The 26,373-nt window shown below is 41.6% G+C and overlaps 1 protein-coding gene across 2 annotated transcripts in view; it reads right to left on the reverse strand.

The window, feature by feature from the left end:
* TM7SF3 (transmembrane 7 superfamily member 3) overlaps positions 1-26,373 on the reverse strand; it is a 117,153-nt gene that overhangs the window by 5,669 nt on the left and 85,111 nt on the right. The window contains exons 5-11 of one of the 2 annotated variants that reach the window (XM_030214542.1): positions 24,699-24,870; positions 19,997-20,174; positions 14,055-14,141; positions 10,754-10,834; positions 9,792-9,944; positions 7,268-7,365; positions 2,029-2,191 (exon numbers count right to left, since the gene is read on the reverse strand). In XM_030214542.1, coding sequence (XP_030070402.1) covers positions 2,029-2,191; positions 7,268-7,365; positions 9,792-9,944; positions 10,754-10,834; positions 14,055-14,141; positions 19,997-20,174; positions 24,699-24,870 — 932 coding nt within the window. The remainder of the gene's footprint in view (positions 1-2,028; positions 2,192-7,267; positions 7,366-9,791; positions 9,945-10,753; positions 10,835-14,054; positions 14,142-19,996; positions 20,175-24,698; positions 24,871-26,373) is intronic. The other variant, XM_030214544.1, reaches the window with a different exon arrangement.

Consider the following 26,373-nt stretch of genomic DNA (forward strand, 5'->3'; position numbering starts at 1 on the left):
GTTCATAGGATTCTAGCCATATTAAATGAAGAATTCTGCTATATACACTACATGAAAAATGTCCTCTTCAAATCAACCATAAAAAGGCATAGGGAAGGGTAGGATATAAAAGGGTTTTCATCTGGTCACGGTGGGAGAAACTGAAGGGCTTACTGTATTGCCAAGATTTTTACAGCTGCTCGGTCTATTAAGGGGATAGCTTTAGGTAGCTAGCCAAGTGGACTCTTGGGGAGTCAGGCTAATGAGGAGACCGTGTGCTGAATCCTTATTGACTCCAACTGGCAGATATTTCTAAAGGCTCAATTCTGTGGCTATTCTGGGTCTCCATCTTAGGCCTATCTTAGCCAGGGCCTGACACCACAGGCAATGTGAACATGCCAGCTAAAAGAACTCATCAGCACAGAATTCTACAATGTACATATGTAATCTACAAGTTTAATTCAGGCAAAGTCTAGAATCCTGGGCACCAGCGAAATCGAACAACTCTTGTTCAAGTCCAGGCCTGGGATGATTTAACACAGGTCCCAGCTCTTATGCTTTATAGGTACTTCGGCAATCTGTCTTCCAACCTTATGGTTAAGTAATTCAGTCCATTGTCCTACTCAGTAAAGCCTTCCATGCACAAAAGGTTTGGCTCCCTGGCCCCTTGCATTAAAAACTGAGGTTTCAAATGTTTAGCTAGCAAAAGGTAAATCCTGCTGGCTCCAGACAGATGAGATGTCAACCATCATTTTCAGGTCTGAAATACCAAAAACAAAAAGGCCATCCCATTGGTCTCAGCTGTGACAGAGGGAGTTCTGGGCTTCCCACTTTGGAACTCCATCCCAGGGACCCTGTTATGTTGTGAACTGAAGATATCCTTACTTATGCGGCATTTTTCTCTGAAGCTTGACAGTCTTTAGAAGACTGATTGGTCTAATATTTTCCCTCTTCGTGTAATTATAAGGAAGGAAAAGCACTGTGACATACTTGCTGTCTCCTCAGATGTGTAAATTTATATTTCATCCATTTGGGTTTATTTACCATCTTTTTGAAGAAATTCACCCAATATAGTGAACAAGTATAGGCAATAAACAAGTGCAACAGTAACATATTCAAATGTGCTGTGTATGCCTTGTAGCGCTATAGAAGTGATAAGTAGTAGTAGTAGTAATGTATCATGTCGACATTGTAATAGCAAAGGGGGATCATATAGATAAGATATATAAAGGTGACTGACTAGAGGAAAAAAAATTGCATGTGCAGTCAGAAAAGGTGTATGCATCTGATCTCAGCTAGCGTACATGCGGTAAGCAAGTCCTACTACAGCCAATGAGAGTATTTGTTACTGTTAGTTTACTTACAGCCCGCTTATACCAGTAATAGAGTTCATAGCGGGCTACAACTAAGATACTAGATCCAAGCAAATCTAGGGTGTAACAAAATTAATCCAAAATTACCACAAGCCACAATTTCACAGCATCCATAAACTTACAAAAACAAACATCTTAATTAGACAACTCGTTTATTTATAAAACAGTATGTGGCTGGCTAGCTGGCTACTTAGTTGCCTTTCCCATTAAAGGCTTGGGAGAAGAGCAAGGCTTTCACCTGCTTACTGAAGTAGAGAGAGTTCGCTTTAGGAAAAGCCTTTCCAGTGTATTCTAGAGTGTAGGGGCTAATCCCGAGAAGACCTGTTGGTGAAAATCACATTGTACCATCTCCAAAGGAATTGCACAAAGGAATAAATCTGTGTGTGAGTCTCAGAAACAGTTGATATGTCACACAGGGGTACACCCAAACTTAGGGGCAACGGAAATGAGCGTTAGCATTGCTGGAAGGTTCAGCCTTAGCAAAAGACATCTCTCGGTCAGTACAAAGCCCAGGTTTCCGCTGAATCATCTAGTGATGTGGGCTTGTGGAGGAAGAGTAAACTGGAATACATCGTGCTTTCTGTAAACTTTGACATGTTTACTACAGTGCCAAAAAATTTTCTGGAGTGCTGCAATAACCCCAAGTCACAGACTAACCCAATGTTTGTCTACTTACCATTAACTTGAAAAGGCACGTTGGTATAAGCACTGCTGAAGTCAGTGTTCAGAGCTCTTTTGAGTATATTGAAGGTAATGTAACTAAGGCTTGTATAGATGTAACTGTTGATGGCCAGAACCACTGCATAGGAGCCAACAATGCTACATGCCAGTATATTCAGCTGCAGTAAAGACAAAATGCATTAAAACTGAACTGTTAAAATCTCTTAAGTACACCAGCTTTAAAGAACACAGTTTGGTAATTTGTTTTGAAGTCTGAATTACCTAAGTGTTAGAAAATTAAAGACCACATTAGCAGCATTTGGAAACCAGCTTTGACATCTTACGGTACTGCATGAACCATTTGTGTATATTGGTGGGGGGGGGGGGGGGGGGGGGAGGTAGCACTTTGTAGGTCAACAGTTTCCATTTTATCCAACAAAAGGCTTTAAATAATGCTCAATTTGATTGGCTGCTATCTCAAAAATGAAGAAACTAAAACAAATGAGCAAATTGTGATTAAATTATATTTTGTGATCACAGAGCTCAAAGATGGGGTGAAGCATCCCTCTGCAACAGACCTGGCTAACCTACAGAGGAGGTCAGTGTTCTCCCCCAGACCTTTTGAGTAGGCACGCCACCCAGCTAACTTGAAAGAAAATTTCATAATACTGCACAGTACTCCCCTGCCCCCTCCGTGCCACTTGGCTGACAAAGATTTCTGGGAAGAACACCTGAGGCCTTTAACTAGGATCCTCTAGATAAGTGAAACATTAAAATATTTGTATAGAAAAGTTAAAGGACATCTAGGAAAAAATCTTTGTATACTAAACATCCACAGTAGGGGAAATAAAGATCAAGATCTACAGGCTGTAACGAAAGAAGCTGACCTGGATATAGTCATTCAATACTGTCCCAACTATCACAATACTTATCATATACACAGTCCAGACACAGATAACTTATAAATCTTCACATTGACTTAATTTCTTTCCTAACGGGGATCTTCAGAGTAACTGATAGCATAACCATTCGGGAACAACATCCCATATATTCATGGCACTGTACAAATCTTCATTGATCTACCCGTGGCTGTCAAATAATTTTCTTTATAATTTTTCTTTATAGTTTTTTGTCTTCTTTTTCTTATATAAAACTAGTCCTTAAAGATCACACTCTGAAAATGTTAGCTTATCGCTATAGCTTTTGAGATGCATAATGAGGCTACATAACTTTGGCAGCGATTTTTCAACCAGGTCAAACCTCTGCCGACATGGCCAGGTTTCGGAGTCCTTCTTCAGGGAAGAGGTTTGCATCTCATAGTATACTCCTGCATTTGTCAAAAAATTCCCTAAACATTATATTTAGATGGCCAAGACCGAACTTCTTGTCTTCCCACCCAAACCCACCTCTCCCTCCACTCTCTATCTCAGTTGATAACACCCTCATCGTCCCCGTCTCATCTGCCCGCAACCTCGGTGTCATCTTCGACTCCTCCCTCTCCTTTTCTGCACATATCCAGCAGATAGCCAAGACCTGTCGCTTCTTCCTTTATAACATTAGCAAAATTCACCCTTTCCTCTCTGAGCACACCACCCGAACTCTCATCCACTCTCGCCTTGACTACTGCAACCTACTCCTCACTGGTCTCCCACTTAGCCATCTATCCCCCCTTCAGTCTGTTCAGAACTCTGCTGCATGTCTTATCTTCCGCCTGTACCGATATACTCATATCACCCCTCTCCTCAAGTCACTTCACTGGCTTCCGATCAGGTACCGCATACATTTCAAGGTTCTCCTAACAACCTACAAATGCACTCGATCTGCAGCCCTTCCATACCTCTCTACCCTCATCTCCCCTTACGCTCCTACCCGTAATCTCCGCTCTCAAGACAAATCCCTCCTTTCAGTACCCTTCTCCACCACCGCCAACTCCAGGCTCCGCCCTTTCTGCCTTGCCTCACCCCATGCGTGGAACAAACTCCCTGAGCCCATACGCCAGGCCCCCTCCCTGCCCATCTTCAAATCATTGCTCAAATCCCACCTCTTCAATGTCGCCTTCGGCACCTAACCACTACACCTCTACTCAGGAAATCTAGACTGCCCCAACTTGACATTTCGTCCTTTAGATCGTAAGCTCCTTTGAGCAGGGACCGTCCTTCTTTGTCAATTTGTACAGCGCTGCGTAACCCTAGTAGCGCTCTAGAAATGTTAAGTAGTAGTAGTAGAAGCATGCAGCACTGCCCGATTACCGCTGGGTACAGTTCGGTGCTACAAAAATTAATACATTTTTGTAGTGCCGGAAATGACGGCGCGGAATAAGTGGGAAGTACCGCTGGGCTGCTGCGGTAGCCTGGCAGTACTTCCGTTATAGCGAGCGGTAAGCCCGCATTGGGCTTACCACCGCTTAGTAAAAGGAGCCCAAAGAACCAAGACTAGATATTATAAAGAAAACATAAACCTAGTATAACTAAGACCGTGGAGGGGGGGGGGGGGGGGGGGGGGGGGGGAGGAGGAAACAACTTTATATTTAAAAAATATTGAAGCAACATAATTGCAGGGACTTAATAGGTAAGGTGGGGGGCATTTGGATTAATTATGGAAAGAGCAAATGAACATCTGTTCACATTGGTGTGATATATAGACTGCCCTTGCAGGCAGAAGTAGAGATTTTATTTAAGACATCTGCAACATTGCTAGAAAAGGGAAAGGGCTATTGATAGGGGACTTCAATTTGACAGAAAGGACTAGATTCAGTAAATGGCACTCAAAACTTGGTGCCAAAAATAAAACAAATTTGGCGATGAACAGTATTCTGTAAAAGGGCACTCTATAGAATAACCTATAGTGCTGGGACCTGCGCTCAACTTTGGGCAGTGCGCGAGTAAGGTATGGATCCCTAGTATTCTATAATACTGTGCACATATTTAGTGAATGCCCCCAGCCAGCTCATGGCAACGCCCCCTTTTGAGCTGCATGCTAAAAGATTTGCATGTGGATCTTTACAGAAAGGCACATAGCAAGATGAGCACACAAATCAAAATTATTGTCGATTGGAATCAATAACTGTTAGCACCCAATTACTGGCACTAACTGGCTTATCAGCCAATTTAGTTGTGCACGCCTCTTGGGATCATGTGTAATTTTATGCATGGAAATGTGCGCACCATTTATTTTATCCAGGAGATATTGACTAGGACATTCTGTGTGTGTCAAAGCAGGAGAGATCATGGTAAGGGAGTCCACATGGGAGAGGGCAATTGTGGAGCTGGGGTTTACGAATGGTGAGTTTCTAATGTAATGGGAGATATCTGGCATGAAATGTTTTGTTAGGAAAGCAAATAAGAGTAAAGAATAGTAAACAGTAGCTTAAGTAGCTGGGAAAAAAGTTAGAGAGATGTGACCATTCACAAGCTAAAGATTACAGAAAAACAAAGATGAGACAATATCTAGAAAAGGTAAGAGAAGCTGGGGAAGCAGCCAGGAATGCAAACATGCACAATGGAAGAAAGATTTTAAAGATATAGGTATAGGATGGAGCCTGCCCTGAGGGTGGCTAATAAAATGGTCCACGGTCTTTGTCAAAACATATGGGGACATAATCCATTAGTATAAAGCAGGTGCACTGAGAATGAGAGGTAGAGAAAGCAAAACTCAATAGAACTTTGTTTCAGTATTCATACCCCCCACTTGCCACCCAAATTTTAAGTGGAATCAGCCATACAGTTCACACTGATACAGCCCGTTCAGGGAAGGTCTGCAGTTTGAGTAGGTCAGTAAACTGAAAATGGATCTCATGTGATGTCTTGCAGAAATGGTGGTATGCTTAGTGGTCCTCTTGTTTGGATGAAGTACATGCTGTAGTTAACATGGAGTGTAAAATAGTCTCTTTATAGAAAGTCAAAGTTTCACAGTCCAGATTCCATGGTGGGTACTGAATCTTAATCCCCAATAAGAAAAGTCTTAGTGGACTTAAATCCAGTAGCAATGGACTGCTAGTAACTGGATCTGATTCCCAGATTCATGGGCAAGTCAGTCTCTCGTTACTGTCAAGATTAGAAACCCCGCTGTATACACATCAATATTGCCTCTCTAGACCTCTTCTTTTTTTTTTTTTTGTTACATTTGTACCCCGTGCTTTCCCCACTCATGGCAGGCTCAATGCGGCGGGCAATGGAGGGTTAAGTGACTTGCCCAGAGTCACAAGGAGCTGCCTGTGCCGGGAATTGAACTCAGTTCCTCAGTTCCCCAGGACCAAAGTCCACCACCCTAACCACTAGGCCACTCCTCCACTCCTCTGTTAATACAGAACCCTTCTCGTACAGCTAATATCATCAAGTCAAGAAATAGGTTACTTCACCCAAAGGCAAGGAACAGGTTGTGTTGTTTCATTTCTAAATTTTGGATGACATCCAAAGAATCCTCCCAATCCATGACCAACTAAACTTAGATGTACTAGAACTCCATCAACATAAGGATTGCTAGCCCTGCTATGACATTTCATATTTTATAGGTTTTTTTTTTTTAAATAAATATCCCATTTACCACGCTTACAACTACATAATTTAACAAATGGGAAAAGCATGCAGAGCATGGCTCATAATATTCTTTCCAATCCTGGTCTGTATTGCATGTACTGTAACTGGGGGAGGGCGGATGTAACTAGGGGAGATGGTGCAGTTTGTTGGGTGGGATAGTTTGTGAGTAGTTGGGGCAATTTGCAGGGTAGTTTTAGGAGGTGGGTCAGATTATGTAGGGGGTATTTTTGGGGGTGTGGTACCTGGGGGGTTGGGAGAGTAGGAAATAGGAAGAGGCAGAGACAGTTTTGAAAGTAAGAATTCTCCAACTGCTAATGTCTCACCATGTATAACTATGCTACAGAAACTGGAACTGCTTCTTCCACAGAAATGCACTGGACCATTTTTTGGCAAGCTTATTTCTCTGGAGCCCCCAATCCAACTTGGCTATTTTGAAGCTTGTGTCATTTTACCAGTTTTCCCCTCCCATGCCAAGTTTTATCCCATTCTCTTAAAATTTCTCAGCATTATTTTGCCAACAGGTTTAACCCCTTTCGTATAATTCTTTCTAATTCTCATTAGGTTGGAAAGAATTAAAACCAAAAAAAGACATCCACACAAACAATTCAATATAATAAAATAAACCACCCCAAACTCCCCATTTGCAACTACTGGATCCTTTAATGCTATAATTAATTGTATAAACACACACAAAAAACAACAACAAAAAAAGCAACTTACAAATCTTGGACAAGCAAAACATGCTAAAGGAACCACCATAGCTATACAGGTAAAAGTAAGCCAGAAAACTGTATCATCGTGAAAGACTTTAAATTCACCTGCAACACAAAAAAGGAAAAATTGATCATCAAAGGCAGTTGAAAGTTCCACAATTTTAAATTTCTCTGAAGGTTAGATAGTATAATTTTATGTATTAGGCCAGTGCTTCTCAGAGTATCTCATCACTGAATATGCATGAAAAAGATTTGCATACTGAGGAGGCAGTGCGTGTAAATCTCTCATATGCAAATTCATTGTGATATCCTGAAAACCCAAGTGGCTGGGTGTGCCACGAGGACTGTGATATTCATTAACGGTCCAAGGATTGCAAACGGGTCAGGTGTTTTGGGATTGCTAATATATAGGAAATATTTCATACAATGGAGGATGCTAATTTCTCATGTGCATAAGCAGGGATTGTATTATATGTGCCTGTAGTGCTGCATAGCCTGGTAGTATTATAAAAAATGTTAATATTCATTATGGATATCCTGACCAATTCGAGACCTTTGAAAAAGGCCAAAACTGAATATAACTTTTTTGTTAGAAGATGCCTAATATCTTTAGGATCTGGGAAGCAAAATTTAGCCAGTGCTGAGTGTTGCAAAAAGGTACCTTGTTTAATTTTGTTAAAAAAAAAAGTCTTAACACAAATAGTGTGTCAATGTTTAAATATTTCACAACATTCATTTCTGCTGTCAGCCACCAAACTGTGAGAATACACACGACGTGCTACCTACCCATACCTATCCTAAAAAGGATTGATATGTCGGGATTGCTTCTTTGATTCAAGGTTATTACAGGGAAAAGGTTGCAAATGTTGCAATGTGTGAGAGAATCTATGTTTGTTCTAGGACCTCATGCTAAAATTTAGGTCTTAATTTACCCCCTGAGGTCTGACAGTGAAACACACAGAGAACTAGTTGAAACTAAAGCAAAGACTGAAGGTAGAATATCGGTCAACTGGGCAATGAGCTTTTTAAATGAGGCACTTGGACCCACTGTCAGGGTTGGCTGCTGGTAGGCATTAACCAGGGGCAGCTCTAGAAGAAAGGCTGACCTAATATTACTAAAGTAACAGCCTAACACAGGAGAAGGCACATGACTTGGGAAGACAGGCCTCAAGTTACAAAAATGCCACCAAACTAGTCAGGAAGTCACACTGTTCCAACAAATCTTTTGTATACTACTTCCAGTAACTAGGTGGCTCAGTCTTCTTTGTTACAGAACCTAAATGTCTCACTGTTGTGTCCAGAGACCTCACATTTTCACCTTCAGTTCTTTTCATTATGTGCCAGCTCTGATAGTACTGCATTTCACTCCTGTAGAGCATGGGCAAAACACCTCAGTTTCCTTGACTATACATCATAAGCCTGATCCACATTTTCATCATATAGACTTAGATAATCTAAACCTACATTCTACTTCTGCACCCACAGTTATCTGGCACAAAACCCAATGAATAACCATGGATGAGATCCTGACATCCATCTGCCTTTGTCATAGAATGCATTAACAGCCTCATTACATTACATATGACCCCTCTTGGTTGACAGGTTAGGTCAACAAAGTAGAGGCAACAAGCCAATGTACTATTCTCCATATCATCTTCTTTGCATACATTCTGAAAATCTTATTTGTTTCTGGCCCTAAAGGGTCATAACAGTGAAAATTCCAACACACTCCTTCCCTCACACTTAAGAATGGGGAAAAAATTCTTTTAGAGGAAAGAAAAATGTAGACCAAGTGCCCCGAGGAGGCAGAGTTAGGATGAACATCAGAAATTTCTTAACTGGAAGAGTTATAGGTGCACAAAATGGCCTCCCAGGGGAGGTAATGGAGACAGTGACTTTCCTTTCTTTTCAAAATTAGGAATGCTCTGCTCGTCTTATGTTGTGACTTTTGTCAAAAGGTCAACTGGAGTCTATAGCATTGCAGGAGGTTTTCTGTTGGGTATAAGTGCCCGAATTTGGAGTATAAAACTTGGTGCTGAATAAAAGCCACATACCTAGGTTATGGTTTAACCAGTTAGGGCAAGGCAGATGGAGTGGAACTAGTTAGAGAAGTGTACAAGATGGCTCCACCTCCTGTAGGCTGCAAATATCTTTTTCATACTCTTCTAATCTTAGGAATTTCAAAACACACTAAATAGTGGCAGCATATATTTGGGAAAAATGTGATATTCACCAAGGGGAGGGGGAGAGGAAATCTCTGGGAGTGAATCAAGCCCTTGAAGTTCTGGAAAAGGCCTTATTTAGAACCTTAGTTTTAAAAAGTTGAAGCAATTTCAAAAAGTCCTCATCTAGATAGTGGGAGATTATTCAAAGCTTCCAAAATCATAAGAATGCCTACAAAATCAAATATAATCTTTATGACTTGGTCCAAACTGCAAATCAGTACAATTTATAATCAAACTAGAGAATGAAAATCCTTTACATACTTAACAGCTGCTTAATGTATGTATAGGAGCACCATAATTGCCTACCTATTGGTGTAAAAAAAACCAGAGACGAGATCAGGAATCCTAGCACCAGTCCTACAATCACCATACAGAGAAAGACACAACCAAACCGCCACCAATATACCACGAAGAGAAAGCCTCCAGCAGCTCCAGTTACTGCAGTCAAAACCAGACGAACTGCAAAGAAAGAGGGGGAAACAGTTACACTTACAGAAGGTTAATGTCAAAAATTCTTGGGCCATTCTAAGTCTAAAAACTTATAGTCCCAGATAAGTTGTGCAACTCTTTTATGGCCAGAGCTAACTTAGGCCTGAAAAGAGACTTGTGTGGTCCTCCTTCTTCAAGAAACCTAAACCACACGTTAGATCTAGAAAAAGCAAATCCTTAATGGACTCGTTGTCCTTTTTGGCATTAAGTCAACTGGGGCCTCTTTTACCAAGCTGCGGCAAAAGGGGGCCGGCGCTGGCATGTGTTTTACATGTGCGCCGAGGCCCCCTTTTACTACAGCTGGTAAAAGGGAAGTCTCACTTTCCTACAGGAAATGGCCGTGCGGCAAGTAAAGGTAAGGGCTTCTGCGTTAACCCAGTGGTATTCGGGCAGCGCACGGCTCTGCCTGATTACCGCCAGGTACACTCCGGTGCTACAAAAATAAATACATTTTTGTAGAGCCGGAAATGACGGCGCACTAGGGGTGGAAAGTACTGCCAGGCTGCTGCGGTAGCCCGGTGGTACTTCCTGTATAATGAGCAGTAAGACCGCATTGGGCTTACTGCCGCTTAGTAAAAGGAGCCCTTGGTATCCTACTATTACCCACAGAGGGGATATAAGTAAAGGAAAACAAACTAAGCAGGGAATCACACTGCTCAAACTGACCTTTTAAGGATGGGTGGGGATGCATGTAATGGAAAAAAAAGAAACGTGCGAGGATAAAAATTTAAAATGTTATTGCTTATATTAAGACTGCTAGCAGATTTTGTTCCACTTACTGTCATAGTTGAGACTGGTTACTCTGGTAATGAGAACAAAGAATAAGAAAGCCATAAAAACAAATCCCATGAAAAAAAAGCCTGCAAGAAATGAAAAAAAAAAAAAAAAAGAGGCAGTTCAGAAAACAAATAGAAACCCCAAATCACTAATAATTCTTTCCTTCCTGTTTATTTTCAACTTGAAGTATGACAATGACATGGGGTTAGTCCAATCCTTAATAAGCGTGGCACTCAGCACACACTTTTCACATCCCAGCGCATAACACTTGTTCATGAATCACTTCAATACAGGATAATTCCTTAACAAAACTTTTATCATCTCTTGAAAAATTGACTTATAAAAGTTTCAAGGCCTGCGTCAACATGGCCACATTTCACCAATGCTGCTTCAGGACAAAGGTAAAAAAAATGATAAATACAAAAATTATCACTCTAAAACATTGCAACCCTATTACAAATAGCAATACAACCTTACTAGCATGCCTGTTACCAAAACGCTGCTTCCTATCAGCACTACTCCATATCATAAAATGGCGAACTAAGGCCATCAACTATTTAAAAGGCCCAACCCCTGCAGAATATCATCACCCACCAATCAACAATAATGACAATTATATGAGAGAGGTCCAATCAAGTTCCAAATTAAGTCCTCCCGGAGCTGCCATGTTTATGTAAAAAATCCATCTTTGGTCTTTCAAATTTAACAGGCATCCATATTTCCCCCTTCTACACCCATGTGTATTTTCTCCAGCATTCGCCACCGCAAATGAGTCCATTGATGTCCCTTTTTCTCACAATGGGCGACTAACGGGGCTTGTGATAGCTTGCATGTGATTCATGTTCTGTCAAAGTTTAATCTGACGTTGAGTGTGACCTATATAAACCAAATTGCAGGGGCATATTATAGCATATACGACATTATCAGATTCGCAATTGGTGTTATCCCACCCCGTGAACAGCCTGCCTGATTGAGGATCCTTAAACAAGGGTCCTATGGAAGCCATGATGCACCATTAACACTTCCTGCATTCAACATGGCCCACAATGAATGTCTGATTAACCTCATTATCAAGTCTTTTGTAAGTGAGAATCTGACCCACTGTCTTGCCTCTCTGATATGCTACCAGAAGTGCCTCATCAAAACATGAATGTACTGAAAGTATATACCAAAACTTGTATATTAACGCTGTAACCAAAGAAATATGAGTCATATATATGGAAATATCACCACCATTCTAATTGACAAGTACCTTGATAGGCCAAGAAGGCGTCCCTTGGTGAAAATTTCACCCTGTAATAAGCCTTCTTAATAGCACAGCGAGGATATCCCTGCTCTGCAAAACGGTGCCATAAATCTCTAGCATGTACTTCAAATTCTGCTTCCGTGAAACAAATGTTTTGGTAACAGGTATGGTAGTAAAGTTGTATTGCTATTTGTAATAGGGTTGCAATGTTTTAGAGTGCTATGATTTTTGTATTTGCTATCTTTTAGGGCCTTTGTCCTGGAGCAGCATTAGCGAAATGCGGCCATGTTAACGCAGGCCTTGATACTTTTATAAGTCAATTTTCCAAGTGATAATAAAAGTTTTGTTAAGAAATGATCCTGTATGGAAGTGATTCATGAACAAGTGTTATGTGTGCGCTGGAATGTGAAGAATGACATGGTTAGAACATCCAGTAACTCAAACACTGAGCTGACCCTCACAGGATTCACTAATCCATGTATAAAAAGTGCAGCCAACAGCAATACGAAATGACAAGAATCAGTTAATTAACGTCCTCTCTGGGTCACTCCAACTACTATGTAAGCATATTAAGATAAAGAAAAGTGTGTGTGTGGGGGGGGGGGGGGTTATTGGAATCCTGGAAAGGAAATGATCATGAGGTAAACTTTGGTGGCTAGCAAGACCCACACTACTGGGACCAGACTGTGATATGGAAAATGCTTTACACATCTCAGGGTTTGGGGTTTCTTCCCCCCTCCCTTTGGATAGAGCAGTGTTCTCTTACTCAGAACGAGGGCTGAGATCTGGCTCCATGAGTCTTCATTCATAATCTGGAGAGCGTTTTCCTTATTTTATATCCCCTCCCTATTTTAGGTCAGTCATTGCTGTAACAGTTCTTGCCTGAGGGTTACACACAAGGGATCCCTTCAGTCTCCTGAAATCATTGGTCCTAAATCCAGCCACTTGCTCTCTCTCCCTACATAGAGCACTGAACACTGCCTCAATCTACAGCCCTGGTTATCCCATTAAGCAAAAGACCTAACCCAGGAACTGCACCTGGGTTCTCTGCATGTTGTTAACGTTGTTGCTGAGGTACCAGACTAAGCCCCGTTTACTAAGCCGCGCTAGTGGCTGCCATACAGCAATGCCGACACAACCCATTGAGCAGGTCTATACCAACATCACCTTAACCTTGATCTTCCTACTGATGTTCTATAATCCCTGCCGGGCAGCGTTAAACAATTCTTAGCTTTATATATGGTTACAATGAGCTAATGCTGCACAAGGGACCTGTGAAGAGCACGATGAACCTCAATAGTTTTGATTAGCTCAGGAATATCCAAACCTTGGCCCTCGCCAGAACAGAGGTTCCGTTTATCATGGATGGACCCTTTTGTGGTGTTTCTTTTCTCCTCTTACACATATAGAAGATTTTGGGTTGGAAGATCTGCCAGACGAGGACAAGGTACTTTTGTCATTGCTTTTTATACATATATTTATGAATCTGATGTTGGTATACTTCTACTGAAAGGCTATCCAATATAAAAACACAGTCTTGATTAAGTAGCAAAGCTTCCATAACGCCTCAGGATCACGGCTACAAAGAAGCTTGGAATTCCCTCTTTTTTTTTTTTTTAGATGACCTTCTTTTATCCAGGTAGTTACTACATCTTCTGGGAGGGTTTCTACAATGGATATATATTTTTTATTTGCTTTTCTCCTACTGTCTATTTCCCTAGGTGTCTTCCTCCGACACACGTCATATATATATATATTTTTTTTAAATAAAGTCCCCTGATTCAGGCAGTTGCCAAACAAGCTGGGATACCGAATAACTTACAGTCTGGAATTATGTTGATGCACTATTGTTTGTCTTTTTAATTGTTTAATCCCTCTTCGGCTAATTATTAACACACATTTTTTTCTAACCCTAACCCCTTCTATTTCTTTTCCTCTCCTATTAATTGGTGGCACTATTACGTAGTAGTTTTGCCTCTTGTTTGCTTGGCCCAAATAAGCAAGCATATGAAACATTAGGCACCGCAACCACTAAACTGCATAGTACTTCAACAAACCTGTTTTCAAAAACTTGTGTCCAAAGAAGCAAACAAAAAGGCCAGCCACAGCAATAATCGTGAAAAATATTTTTGTGGAAATTTTTCCTAAAAGGAAACAAACCAAAACATTGTATTAAACTTCAGGTGACTACTGAAAATTACAAACAAAGAAGTTACAACAACTGCATTTATACTCCATCAAATTTCAGGACAAAGTGCTATCAGATGAGATCATCTACAATGTAACATGCTATAGTAACGCTACACCCTTATTAATTAGACTTCAATGCTTACATATAAAAGCTAGTGTCTATTTCAAGATCTGAGCTTTTATTCACTGAATAATTTACGGGATGGCCCCAAACTACATGCAGGAACTTACGGAACTTTCTCTGCACAATGCAGTCCTTGATTCTAGAGACTATCTTATGTTACACTTTCCCAACTGTAGAAAGATTAGAAACAATCTGTTCTATCAACTGACTTTTCCTATCTGCCCACAAAATGGTGAAATTTACTACCCAAAAAATATCAATTTAACTATCTACAGTTCCAAAAATGTTTGAAATCACACCTCTTTTACTAAATTGTCATCAATAATTCTCTGTTTTAACATCCTTTATATCAGTTATAAGAGATGTTTAATCTAAATTTAACTTTTGTTTTACTTACCTGAACACATTATTTTATCAATTTAACTGTATTCTTACAATTCATACTTGTATGTTATGCTATGTTATGCAGGATAATAATCCCATAGGGGCCCTTTTACTAAGCCGCATAAGGCTGTACTTGCGCCCAATGCGCCAAAATGCAGTTACCACATGGCTCTTGCGGTAAATTCACGTGTCTGATACACGTGGCCGAAAAACAATTTTTATTTTCGGCCGTGAGTAATGGACACGCACCAAGTGGAATTTGGCGCGTGTAGGTTATTACCACCCAGTTACCATGTGAGACTTTACCGCGTGAGACTTTACCGCTAGGTCAATGGCTGGTGGTAAGGTCGCAGGCCCAAAATGCAATTATGATTTTGCCACACGTCCAATTTCGGCAAAAATGTTTAAAAAAGGCATTTTTTTTACAGGTGCACTGAAAAATGATTCTGTGCGTGCCCAAAACCCGCACCTACACTAGCGCAAGCCATTTTTCAGCGGACCGTAGGAAAAGAACCCCATAATGTACTGTTTTATTGTTATTCTCATCTTTTACTGTAATATTAGGTACTCTATATACAATATTTCTCTTATACTTCTTGTCCACATTTTAATGTTTTTTTTTAAATCATCTTTATTGGAGTGCTCAACATTACAAAAAGGCAATAAAATCAAACAGGTCGCCACAAGTATGAGAGTACAGATAACACAAAGAATGCAACAGTCATGCTTCCATCAGTGTGAGCTCTGCAGGATCAGTTTTTTACTTTTCTCCCCCCCTCCCCCAGCCTCCCACCCTCCAGTATCCCCCACCCCCTAGCAGACCCCCAGAGGTATAACAACCATCAACCATTTGCAACAGTCCCTCCAACTCGTGCCAAGTAAAACAACCAAGAAGAACAGTGAAAGCTTCCAGGTGAACCATTATAAAAGTTTTCATGTATTAAGGAGTAGGCTACGCTCCCGATGCGCAAGTCGGCTCCAATAGGGTTCCCAGATATCCTGAAAAGATTTCCATTGTCTTTCAGAGTCAGCAAACACCATTCTGCGTCCAAAGAGTACTAAATCAAACATCATCGCTTGCCACATATTTAGTTGTGGTGCTTTCCGCATATGCCAATGAACTAAAATTACCTTTTTCGCTATCATCCAGGCTTTCGCTAAGAAAGTGCGTTGTGCTCCAGATTCTGTCTGCAAATGTGCCCCCTCAAGAAACAGGAAGTCCTCAGGGTGGGTCTGAATTAGCCTCCCAATACAAAGAGATAGGAACCCACCTAAAATGCCCGTATCCGAACACACACCCAAAACATGTGCCCCAAGGTAGCCCTATCTAAACCACATTTAGGGCATTTGCCTGTGTCTGCAAATCCAGCCCTAAAGGCTCGCCATGGCGCTATGTACATTCTCATCAAGAACTTATATTCCTGCTCCCTTTAGGATTCGCTTATCGAAGTATTCACTATGTTATCCCGAAATGCTTGAAGCATCTCCTCTGACACACTGCTTCGCAGTTCCTCTGTCCACAGTTCGGCCACTCCCTGTAACGATACCACTGGCCGATGCTCATAGAGCATCTTGACATAGTGACTCAATCTAGGGTGCCCCTGTGCCTACAATTGTAAGCCTTCGGCAACTTGCTGGGCAAACACTCCTCCAAGCAATCCCACTGGTAAAGATAAGATGTAATGCCTTACTTGCCAGTACCTAAATAGATCCGATTGTTGGAGGCCCCATCTCTGACATAAATTCAGAAAGGAAATCATTTTACCGTCTTTGTCAAGCAAATCCCCCACTCTTTTAATGTCCATCCCTCTACCAGCGTTCCAAAGCCCTCGGCTCCCCACCCCAGGCTGAAAGTCCAAGTTCCCCACCAGGGGCAGAAAGGGTGTGACGTTCCCAGTTCATTTTTTCTAGCGAAAAAGGTGCCGGTACTCAAATGCTAGGCCACCCTTCCGGGGTGGGGTGATCACCCTACAATAGCCAGGCCCCCTGCAACCAGTCACAGAATCTATGACAAGGTAGAATTGCTGTATGGAACCTGAGCTCTTTCGTTAAAACTTGGGTACCATGGGTCAATTTTAGCAGACAATGGAAAAGGTGCCGGTACTCAGTACCCCCAAGTACCACCTCAAAAAAAGCCCTGGACGTTCCTATCTCCTTGAAAGACCTTACAGAGAGCTCTCCAAACAGACCTCATATCTCCACACAACATGCTGCCTGTCTTCTCCAGCCAGACATGAATGAAGTCCTGGCATGCAGCATACCAGCCATCGTGGAATGTATCCGGTGTCAATTCACCGATCAAAAGAGCTAAGATATTGCAATATCTGGGTACACATCATGCTGACATCGTGGGGTTGCAGGAAATGGTTTTTTTTAATCAACAGATTATTGTGAGCCACACTGAACTCAAGACTCCTTTGGATAATGTGGAATATGTTATAATTAAATAAAAATCAAATCAATCATGCCCCCCCAACCTTTACAGGTTAATAGCCATTTGAGTTTGAGTGATATAGTGCATGGAGTCATAAGATACCACAATGTCCGCCAATGAAGACCAAAATATGTGACTTCTTAAACAATGGGGAAAATGTCTCATACACTCCTGTGGCAACACTCTCACTTTTCAGGTGCACACAGCGCAAAAAGTAATCATAGACATTAAAAAAAAAAAACCTTAAATACTTTGTTTTTTTAAATATGCAAAAAAAGTGTATACAAAAATATATATATAATTAAATTCTTCACTTTTGAACACCCAAAATGACAGCAAGAATTCAAATCACTTATTTTAGCCTGCTGTCCAGTTCAAATGAAGGGTGGTACTTCCTTGCTTCCAGAAAAACTGTCATGCAGTCCCAACGGTCCCGTTTCGCTCCACTTCTTCAGGGAACCACATTGCCATAATCCAAATGCTGGAGGGTTAACTTCCCACTGCCTTCAAGTTAGCAATGGGAAGTTAACCCTCCAGCATTGTGTTGCAGAGATTAGGCATTTAAGTTGGATCGGTAGGGTATGCCTTTTTAAACAGGTTGGTTTTTAGTGATTTCCGGAAGTTTAGGTGGCCGTACGTCATTTTCAAGGCTTTTGGTAATGCGTTCCACAGTTGTGTGCTTATGTAGGAAAAACTAGATGCATAAGTTGTTTTGTATTTAAGTCCTTTGCAGCTTGGGTAGCGCAGATTTAGATAAGATCGTGTTGATTCGGATGTACAGTGCACTCCATTTAAGTGCACGTCGGATGAGAGCATGCTCTGTTTAACTGCATGCGATACTTCGGTCCCGTTTTTGGCACCATAAATTTCTATGGGGACAAACTTCGTTTTAGCGCACCACTGATAAGTGCAAGATTCGCTTATATGCATGGTTCAAGACCGCTCCTCTGCAGAAAAGACTCCGCATAAGCGTGTGCATGGAATATGGAAGCCGATTGGCGCGTGACAACCGAGATTTCAAATTTACCGCCTCTTTAACTGCCCCAGGCAGATTAGGGGAAAGAATGTTGTTGGAGCATGCACCAGGGTTGTCGTTGTCGTCGCGGCAGCGGAACTGTAAGACTTTAATACTGGCTGAACGAATAGAAGTTCTTAAAAAATTAGAAAGCAAAGAAAGTCAAGCATCTATTGCTAAAGAATATGGTGTCAATCCCAATCAAATTTCACGTGTCTTGAAGCAGAAAGACCAGCTTCTGGAAGACTGGCAAAACAATACAAATCCAAAACGGAAACGAAAATGTGCGGGAAAAGCTGAGGAGGCAGAAGATGCTCTTCTTCTGTGGCTTTCTCAAGTCAGGAGCAGACAGTTTCCTGTCTGTGGTCCACTGCTTATGGAGAAAGCTAACCAGCTAGCTGAAAGTATTGGACTGACTGAATTGAAAGCCACTGTTGGATGGTTGGAAAGATGGAAGGAAAGAAACAGCATAAAATTAAATAAACAGCATGGTGATGACTTTGGTGCTGAAAATTGGGTTGTTTCAGTTCTTCCTACCATCTTGAACGAGTTTGTACCTCGTGACATTTTCAATGCTGACAAAAATAGTCTCTACTGGCGAGCGATTCCTGATGGAACACTTGCATTCAAACATGGGAGAAGGTGTGTGGGGGGGGGGGGGGGGGGGGGGGAGGAGGAGGTCAGGAAAACCTTCTCTAGTTAGCTTATGTCAAATAAATACAGTTACAGTCATTTTATAGCAACAGCTACTTTACAAAAGAGATGAGTTATCAGATGTGCCTGCATAACATCAGTTCTTTTCCACTACAAAAGATTAAACTAGTTTCTGTCTTCCTTTATATCAAAACTCTTACCAAATTGAATAAAAAGATGCAAACCTTATTTTCAGCTAACATACTGCTACTATAGCGGAAAGCCACAATCTACACTAACTTGATTTCAGCTTGTCTGTCTTCTTATCTAAGGCAAGATTATTATTGCCAGTCTATTTCACTGCTCTTACATCATAGATTGGTAGCTTGATGCAGGGGCGTAGCCAGACCTTGGCGGGAGGGGGGGGGCCAGAGCCCGAGGTGTGTGTGGGGGGGGGGGGGCACTGTTTAGCCACCTCCCCTGCCGCCGACCCCCCCCCCCCCCCCAGCCACTTTGGACCCGTTTGAGAAAAAGTGGCTCACTGAGGGTAAAGCGAGTCTTATTAAATTTCTCTGAGTCGTCTGCCACATCCAGTGTTTTTGACAAGTATTTCTGGCCACATCTACAAAAGGGAATTAGCTCAAACAAAGCTTCCCTTAAAACAGAAAAGTCAATTAACTTGTTCCATGCTGGACAGCCGCACCCCCCCCCCCCCCGGCGCTGCAACCGCAAACCCCTGCCCCGCCGCCGCATCAGGTACCTTATTTGCTGGCGGGGGTCCCCAACCCACGGCCAGCCGAGTCTTCTTTAGCGCCGGTCAACTCCGGCGCCTTCGCTGTGTGATCATCTGTTTTTGACGCCTTACGTCCTGCACCGTGCATGTAGCTCTGTGCAGGACGTAAGGCGTCAGAAACAGATGATCACACAATGAAGGCGCCGGAGTCGACAGGCGCTGAAGACGACTCTTCGGCTGGCGGGGATTGGGGACCCCCACCAGCAAACAAGGTACCTGATGCAGCGGTGGGATGGGGGGCGGGCGGCGGTGGGTCAAATGTAGAGGGGGCCAGGGCGTAATCTGTGGGGGCTCATGCCCCCGTGTAGCTAAGCCCCTGGCTTGATGACACCTCCCCCCATCCCCTCAGAACCCTCACAGTAACACTTTAGCAGCTTGCCCGTCCCTGCCATGAAGGAATTATAGAATTTCCTGTGCAGCTCTTACCAAGTGTAAAACAATTGTCCATGGTAGCATTGAAGTTACAGACATATGTATGAACTGGTACATAAGCAGCAGATGTATTCAACAATGGATCCCGCACAATGACATTGTATATAACTCCTTCGCCCGGAATGGAAGAGAAGGACACAGTACTCATCTCATCGGATGTAAGTCTAACCAGCTGAAAGAAAAGAAGAGTTAATATGTACTGGGTTTAAAACCACAAGAATACTGTTAGTTAGTGCATGTAAAAAGTCTTGGGCATTTCCAAAAACTTTACCCTAGCTGTCTTCTCTCCACTGGTGCACCTGTCACCTCTTGGCATGGACCATCATTTTAGACAGAATATGGGAAATTGGAAATCTGACACCTTCAGGTCAAGATATATACAATTCTGGTAGCATTTTATAACAGGATCTACCGACAGAGCCTGCTCTAAATACATACAGGAATGCACACACATTTGGCGGCACATTTGGCAGAAGCATCCATTTGACAATAAGCATGGGAAACAAAATGGAGCAAACACGGCTAGTTACATATGTAAGTGCCGACACATGTGTAAGTGAGCCATTTTGCAATCCTACACACGTAAATGCCTCTAATGAGAGAGTGGCCATAATCGTCACTTAATTCTGCACTGGAGGGAATCAAACAACGGGAGATTAAGGAGGATATATCACCCTTATTCCCTCCTGCACAAGGTCTAAAGCCCAATGTCAAAGTGTCTCTCATACATGGGTATCCCTTTCTGAAATAAAGACACATGTCATTTTAATCCTGCCCAAATGACACCCCTTGATGTCAACATCTCGTGTAGCTATACATGTGTAAATACTAGCTTCTTAAAAAAAAAAAAATTGGGTTTTATATTTGTATATCATGAATAGAGCTTCTAAATTAAGAACCAAAATGCATAAAGTCAAATTTTAAAAGTAAAAACAAATAAGACTGATCTTCTAAACTGTCCTACAGTAGCAAATTAAGGGGTCCTTTTACTAAGGCACGCTAACGGATTTAGCATATGCTCAACACCATGCAGCCTGTTATATGACCCCTATGTTTGTCATTAAACATGCCTGAACAATTTTCTTAATGCTGTGAATAATGTGTTTGCTTTAATGTTCCATTAGATCTTCTCCATTTTTGTCTTTTATGGAAGAGGGCATTATGCATCCCCACAGTTTTGTGGTGATACTTTGCATTAATGGCAGAATGTCTGTTGGAAATCTCCTTCACTGTAGTTTAATACAAGATCTACCAAGTCAAAGACTAAAATGTTGCATGCTGCTATATATTTATATTATAGAAAAATAAAATTATACACGACTATAAAAATTGTGGACTTACAGCCTGACTTATTTTATCTAACAGATATGGCTCTTTGCCAGTGACCAAATTATTATAAATCCTGCAGAAGGGATGCATAATGCCCTCTTCCATAAAAGACAAATTGCAAAATCCAGCAGTTGGGAAGTGAGGCCAATGCTGGACTTTTATGGTCTGTGTCCCATATATGGCAAGACAGATTAGAATGTGCTGGAGAAAGACTTTGGTGGCAAGTCCAGTAGTTGAAGTAGGGCAAGTGCAGGGCAGACTATGGTTTGCGCCCTGAAAATGGCAAGGACAGATCAGGATCAAGTATGAATATTTTTTTAATACCACATTCATATCATATGCTATGAATCAAGGTCCTGTATATTTCAGTGGGAGATGGGAAGACATCATAAAGTGGAACTTAGCACATAAAATGTAATACGATTAGATTGTTGGTTCAATAACAATTTGATAATGAATGTGACTGTTGGGCAGACTGGATGGACCATGTAGGTCATTTACCGTCATTTATTATGGTGCTCATTCTCAAAGCAGATGGATATCTTAAAATGCCTAAAAACACATCCCAATCCCAATTCTGGAAAGCCAGAATTTGGACATGTCACACTGCAGTTCATCCAAATAGCAAGGGGGTGTGTTATGGGCGGAACTAGGGAGGGCCCAGAAGTAGAATGCCCAACGGGGATTTTTGAATGGGAAGAAACGTCCATGTCTAAAAAAGGACATTTTTTTTTTCTCTAGACCTGTTTCAGTCACATCCAAGTTACAAAATATTACTCTAATTGAGTAGCTGACCACTGGAGAGATTAAGGCATGACCCCTCGTTAATCCTCCAGTGGTTGCTGTCCCCTTCTCCCCCCCCCCCCCCACCCGAAGTGAAACTGGACAGGAAAACCAGGCTTTATGTTAGCTGCAGGTATTATGACCATTCTGAACAAAGTAGTAAGCAGGTCAGAGTAGCTGCCTAGTGGTTAGTGCAGGTAAATGTGAACCAAGGGATTCAGGTTCAAGTCCCACTTTAACTTTTTTTTTAATAATCTAAGTTTTCCAGAAACAAAAATACCTACTATACCTGATACACACTTGCCTGCCTGCTCCAAAGCCAGGCAAAAATGCACCAGCTAACATGATGAACTGCCATGAGTTAGCTGCAGTGTGTTCTCTCCCTTTATGTCCAGAAATACTGGAAGCAAGTAGAAGGAATACTAACTGCATCACCTAATTCATGCCTGCTTGCTCCCAGGCCAGGCTATGCCACATGCACCAACAGACACAGTGAACTGCCATGACTCACCTGCAGTGTGTCACCCATCCCCACTGGAATCTAATCCATCCCCACCCATCCCTGCAATTAAATCTCTTCTATTCCCATTTATACCCTCAAGAGCCGGCATTATCACTTACTGGCTCACAGCCCTCCGTTCTCTCTCTACCCAAATAGCTTCAAAGTTTTTGGTAGTATTAACTATTCAGCCAATGAGTGTTTCAAGCCTCTGTCTGGTATTCTGGCTACCTGGGCATTCCAAGCCTCATACTAGAGATCCAATTGCCAGTGTGTTCTAAGCCTCACTCTGGCATCGCCAGAGATTTTCATATACACTCCTGCAGGATTCACAAGGCAACTTCTTCCATCCCCATGGGAATCCTGTAAACTTGGAAGTCATACCTGTGGCACTCTCGAGAAGCTCTATTTTGGAAGAGGCTGCACTGAAGATTTTTTTGCATTTCTTCTTCTTGCTCCAAAAACTGCACCAACAAGAATAAGGGGGGGGGGGGGGGGGGGGGGGAGGAACCTGGCACCAAAGGGCATGGCTCTGTGGACCAGTTTCCACCAATCCTACTCCTCGTCTGTTCTTTGGAAAGGGGTGTGGGGGGGGGGGGGGGGGGGGAAGAGCATCAGCCCCACAGAACTGCTGTCTGCAGTATCCCCCCCAGACTGTCCGTGCTCTACTTGGAATCTGGGCCTACTGCCTTGCTAGAAGTGGCTTACTCATTGTTGCGCACCAGGCCACATTGTCTGCATCATCTGCTGGAGCCAGAGAAATACCGAGGAGCTGAAGGCTCCATACAAGGGAGTTATATCAACTCTGAGCTATTTTTCTCTGACTCCATCTGTTGGCAGGGGGACATAACCAAGTATGAAGCACTATATCATTATATGAAAATATCAAATAAAAACCACCAGTCAAATTCTGTCCTTAGGAAACAATTGCAGTCATGATGGTTACATCATTCCAGTTCTCTGTCAAAGAAATATTACTATTCTGAATAGAATGCCTGATTATTTAGTCAGATAGTAGTGTCCAGCAACGTTATCAGGCTGCACAAAATTTGTATCCACCTTATTGAGTCTTCCGAGTGCACTAGTCACTCTGTGGTATTGAAGTTCATACGTGATTGACAGACACCAATAAGACACATGTTCACCACAGCAGACTGTATACCTTCCTTGCAAAGTACTCTACGGACTGTCCAACAGGAAGCTACACTATGACACAGAATACATCAACAGTTACGGAACACCCTTATTGCCATGGTTCTTGTGATGTTAAATCTAAAACATTCAAAGTAGTAACTAAAGTATTCTCCCTTAAAAAGGCTTTGTATCATATAGATTAATATTTCTTCACTTTTTGCTAAAACAAAACAAACCAAACCACAACATCAAGGAGTTCACATCAGGTGAAGCAGCCTATACATATTGTTACCCCCTTTATTTTTCCATATTTAGCCTTTCTGAACCCCTTTATTGGCAGGACAGCTATATTCACATGTGGTGGGGGCGTGATATAGTTGGCGATTTTTGCTTATACATACAGGACAGGATCTCTCATATTAATGTTTGGTCCTGTTCTTACTCCACAGCCGCGTCAACTGGGTAGAAGGCATACTGATGAACAATTTGTCACTCAGTTGATCATTGCTTTCTATTGGAAGCTCACACCTCAAATTGAGGATTGTAAAAGTGTGCTTGCTGAGATTATGGAACGCATTACTTATGTTGATATTTGGGGTATATAGTGATGCTGAAGGGAATTAAAACTATGATGTTTTTAGTGCTGTATTGAAGGTTATGATTTTTTATCCTTCTCTAAGTGGGGAGGAAGGAGTGGGCATTCATTTTGACTGCATTTTCAAAGACTAATCGTATTGTACTGTGCCGATTTATTGGTATATGGGCCATCCTGTACGTCTCTCTATAGGAAAATAAGTTTAAAAAAACTCTTTTACTCTGTAAGAAGTACCAGTATTACTATCTTGGATCATTTTCATGACACAGTCTGCCAAATGTATACAAAAATGTGTTATAAAAATTCTAATTTATACATCCCCTGATTCTTCTGGCACTTAAGTTTTCAGCTTTTACCTGAATACCATATGCTTTCACCAGTTGCACTGTACTCATGTTCTGCAGATGGCTCAGCAGCACGGCTTCCCTAAAGTCACTCTCTGGTAAGAAATGCTGATAGACGTCATACTGAAGTCGCCACCTGCTATTCTGATCCGTGTTGACATCGCACAAGGGGGGGCTGGCTCCTCTAGAAGATCAGACATAAACAGATTATGTTTTTCAATTACAGCTCAACTCCTGCTGTAAAATCAGGGCATTTCATGGCTCTAAGTTTGGATTCCTATCCTCTGAAGAAGTCTGTGTACAGAATATATAGCGAGGTAATGCTGATCCTTATTTAGTGGCTCTCTGATAAAAATTCAAAAGGTGCAGCTCAGTCAATAAGAGCTAAAATAATTTCTGCACAAAATTATATATATTTTGAGTAAAAGAGTCAGGAAATAGGTGCAGTTATCTGGCCTGGTGCAATGCTAGAGAAAGGAACTCCTCTGGCAGAGGGTCTTGGGTATTTATCCATAGCTGAACTAAGACTAGGTGCAGGAGGTTTCCAAGGTGACAGGGATCAAAAGTGTTCAGTTTTAGAAAGAGAAGTGTATTTATGTAGTGATCTAATCAAACTGCTAACAACAATCTATGTATCACAAATTGTGATAACACACTATATATTATGAGTAATTGTATTATAAGGCAAATAAACGGCATAACAGACATCAACTGTCAAAAATAGTATAGGGCCCTTCTATTAAAACTTAGTGTGCGGTAGCGGACATCAGCACCCGTTAAGCGCTGGGTGCCCTATTTTATACCTAGGGCCATGTGGCACTTAGTGCACACTTACGGACATTAGCATGCACTAAGCTATAGTAAAAGAACCTTCATGAGAATTAACACATTCTATTGAAAATTTTATTGAGCTTTTCAGAAACTACATACATATGAAGTTCACAGTTTCAGAACAATAGATTTAAAGAAGTGATAAATACAAATGAACTTAGTAGAAAAGTTTGCTTTAAGATATAAACATTGATACCCCTCTCTCCCCCTATCATTAACACATTTTAAAATCTCACCCCTCCTTAAGCCTCAGTGGTGATCCAAAATAGATTTCCTAATCACTAAACTGGAACATATTTTCCTTCAATCCAAATACTAAGCTACTAAAATAATCAAGGACTAGAGTACTGAATACCCCAATAAACTGAGGTGTCAGGTGTTCAAGATAGAAGGCTTTTTTTTTTACCTGCTTCTATAAAGCACAATACTTCTAGAGTACCTGTAATAGAACAAGCCAAAGCTTACGGGGAAAAGATAGAAAAGGTTACTTTATTACTAGAACCAACAGAATACATGAAGAATCTCACTTACGGACCTAGGATGTCTCTTTGGGAAATACACACCCAAGAATTCACATATTGTAGGACCAGAACATTCAAAACTTGGGAAAACCACTGATAAAAATCTTACACTTCCACCAAAACTGAACTAGGAGCTAGTGAAAGAAAGCAATGTTACCTGGCTTCAAGGACACAAACCCAAAACTACATGGGCAAGATGTAGTATGTATTCTTTGTAGATCCAATAACTTGAAGCAGCCCACAAAAAGCACACCACCACAACAAAAAAAACCCTTTGTACTCAATTTAGGAGTTTTAATTAATTTAGCAAAGGTGGTTTTTGTTTTGCTACAGGG

The sequence above is a fragment of the Microcaecilia unicolor genome, chromosome 9 (genome assembly GCF_901765095.1).
Source record: "Microcaecilia unicolor chromosome 9, aMicUni1.1, whole genome shotgun sequence".
Lineage (NCBI taxonomy): Eukaryota > Metazoa > Chordata > Amphibia > Gymnophiona > Siphonopidae > Microcaecilia > Microcaecilia unicolor.